The sequence below is a fragment of the Montipora capricornis genome, chromosome 8, assembly GCF_036669925.1.
Source record: "Montipora capricornis isolate CH-2021 chromosome 8, ASM3666992v2, whole genome shotgun sequence".
Taxonomy (NCBI): domain Eukaryota; kingdom Metazoa; phylum Cnidaria; class Anthozoa; order Scleractinia; family Acroporidae; genus Montipora; species Montipora capricornis.
In genome coordinates this window covers 53,490,726-53,493,171 of record NC_090890.1, presented here as the reverse complement: position 1 = coordinate 53,493,171, position 2,446 = coordinate 53,490,726, and the positions used below count along the sequence as shown (strand labels likewise).

The 2,446-nt window shown below is 39.5% G+C and overlaps 1 protein-coding gene across 1 annotated transcript in view; it reads right to left on the bottom strand.

Moving 5' to 3' along the window:
* Positions 1 to 503: 503 nt before the first annotated feature.
* LOC138013521 (uncharacterized) overlaps positions 504 to 2,446 on the bottom strand; it is a 3,489-nt gene continuing 1,546 nt past the window's right edge. The window contains exon 2 of the mRNA XM_068860617.1: positions 504 to 888. Coding sequence (XP_068716718.1) covers positions 566 to 888 — 323 coding nt within the window. The 3' untranslated portion in view covers positions 504 to 565. The remainder of the gene's footprint in view (positions 889 to 2,446) is intronic.

The window sequence follows — 2,446 nt, the reverse complement described above, 5'->3', positions numbered from 1 at the left end:
CACGAGCAGCACGCATTTTAGCACAAATTCGTGGGGTCCTTTGCACAGCAACGACGTGAAATCACCAAATTTGAGGTTTTGCTGACAACGCTAGCATACAAATGTGAATCTTTCAGTCTTCATTTTAAACTGTGAAACCACTCGTACCGATTCATTTTTAGCATACTTCGCCCACATTGTACGATGCGAGCGAGATGGCCTAACCGCGAGAAACTTACCATAGTTCAAAGTTATATTTTGAGGTGAAGTTGTCGTCGCCGTTGCTGTCGTACGGCAACCGGAGGTGAGCTTTTCGAATACCAGGACAATGGTATCTCCCAGAGTTTTAATAATATTTAATCGTCTCTAGTGAAGACAAGTTAAAAGGGAAAACAGCTCACTTTCCGTCAATTGCGAGCTCTCTCTGCCATATCTTTTTCAGATGTTCACTCCAAGCAGTTTAGAAGGACAATTTTCTGCTAAACCCTCAAGTTGTGCAGATAAGAATTGCATACGCACTACATTGACAAATCTTGAAACACATTTAAGTATGTAATTAAAAGAATTAAAAGAACCCAGAGAAAAGCTATTCATAATCATCCAGGTTTAATGAAGGTGCAAAATTGTGCACCATCATCTTGACTCTCTCTTTGCTCTTTCCAATCCGCTGCACAGTGTCTTCAATTAACGAGAGCCTCTCCTTTTCTTCGTTGTATCTGATTTCCAGTTCCTGGCATTGGTTCTGGCAATCTTCTTCCTTCACCTTGATAGCATCAAGCTGACTTTGTAGGCGGTTGATCTTCTCTTTCAATTCTCCTTTATCCATTTCCAGTTTCTTCGGCAATTTCTTCTCGTCCAGAAGTAGTTCCATCAACCCTTCCATATTGCTGAGAATACTCTCAGCCTCATCTCAAAAAATAAGCAAGGACATTGCTAATTTAACTTACGGGCACTTTACGTGGACAGAAAATTGTACACAGACATTTTCCAGGGGCACCCAACGTCAATTTTCGGAAAATATCTATTCGGAAGACTATTTGAGATTTTCGGAACATTTGTTGTAAAATTTCTTGCTTGCCTGCCTTTGCTAGGATTTTCGAACATCTGAAAAAATGGTATAATTGCCCACTTTTAACAGATTTTCACCCCAAATAGGTCACCAAGAATTTTCGGGAGCCTTTTTTCTGGCTGAAATTTTCGAAAAGGTAAGCTTTGATCCCTATAGTTTTCGGATCACTAGACTTTCAGCTAGGAAATCCGAACAGATAAAAAAAATTTAGGGGATAAAAATATGCCTATATACCGTTTAAATACCTAAATACGTTTATAAACAATGCTATGTTTAAGTGGTTTTGAACTATATTCTTGTTGGGTGCTTCTGATTTTCCCTATAAAAATCAAATGTTAGTACACTCATCCAGTTGATCTCCTGTTACCAATGCCATCAGGAGCTCATTAAGCAGAGCCTCTATCTCCCATTCTTGACGTAGGAATCAACCCTTTTCCGAGTACATTTATTTATAGAACGCCTCCCTAGGGAGATTCAGCATGCTCACTGAACACTATAAAAACCAATCTCCCTAATGGGAAATTCAGCACGCCCTCTGTTGTAAAAGCTCATCAAAACAAAGCTATCTTAGTGTCAAGGGAAATGCCATACATGAACTTTCCTTTGGAAAATCCTGTTCTGAAAAATAAACCTACAGTATTTGGGAAAGGCTTGACTCAGGAATTAGTAGAGACAGAGATTCCCCTTGATTAGCTCCTGCTTCCATATAATTAAGAATACTTTCCGCCTTGTATGAAATTAAATTGTCTAATTTCACCCTGACCATAGATACAGCCAGAAGCTTTCAATATTTCCACATTATAATTACTGTAGTCGTTAACTTTATTTTTACTTTTACTATTATTATCCTATTAATCAGAAGTAATACTTCTGAAGGAGGGTGGGGTGGGGGGGGGGGGGGGGCGGTTAGGGTAAGGGTTAGGGTTAGGGTTTGTACATGTACGTCCTGTTAAGGTAGCAAGAGAGGAAGCAGCACTCTCCTCAGCAGCAAGGAGGTCACCATGGCAACCGAGCCACAGTCCACCTCCCAAGACCCTGTCAACACATCACTGAGAAAAACCAGTGTGTGAAATGTATACTTACCCCAAAATATAGCAGGGAGGGAGGGAAAAGAAGTAAGCACACTCAACTGATTAAGGACGGTGCCTACTAATTCAAAAGTACAGTATTTTTGCGCGGTTTACGGAATGTGTGAGAAAAGCAGATCTGAACAAGTGTTATTAAAATCCAAAAAGAAAATTGGGGGTAACCATGCATTTTTGGAAGATAATTAATCAACAATATTTGTAAAAAGCCTTGAAATACAAAGCAATGTATGGCGATGTTTTCCAAATATTTATTGATGTTTAGTTATCTCTGGAAAATGCATGGTTACCCCCAATTTTCTTTGTGGATACC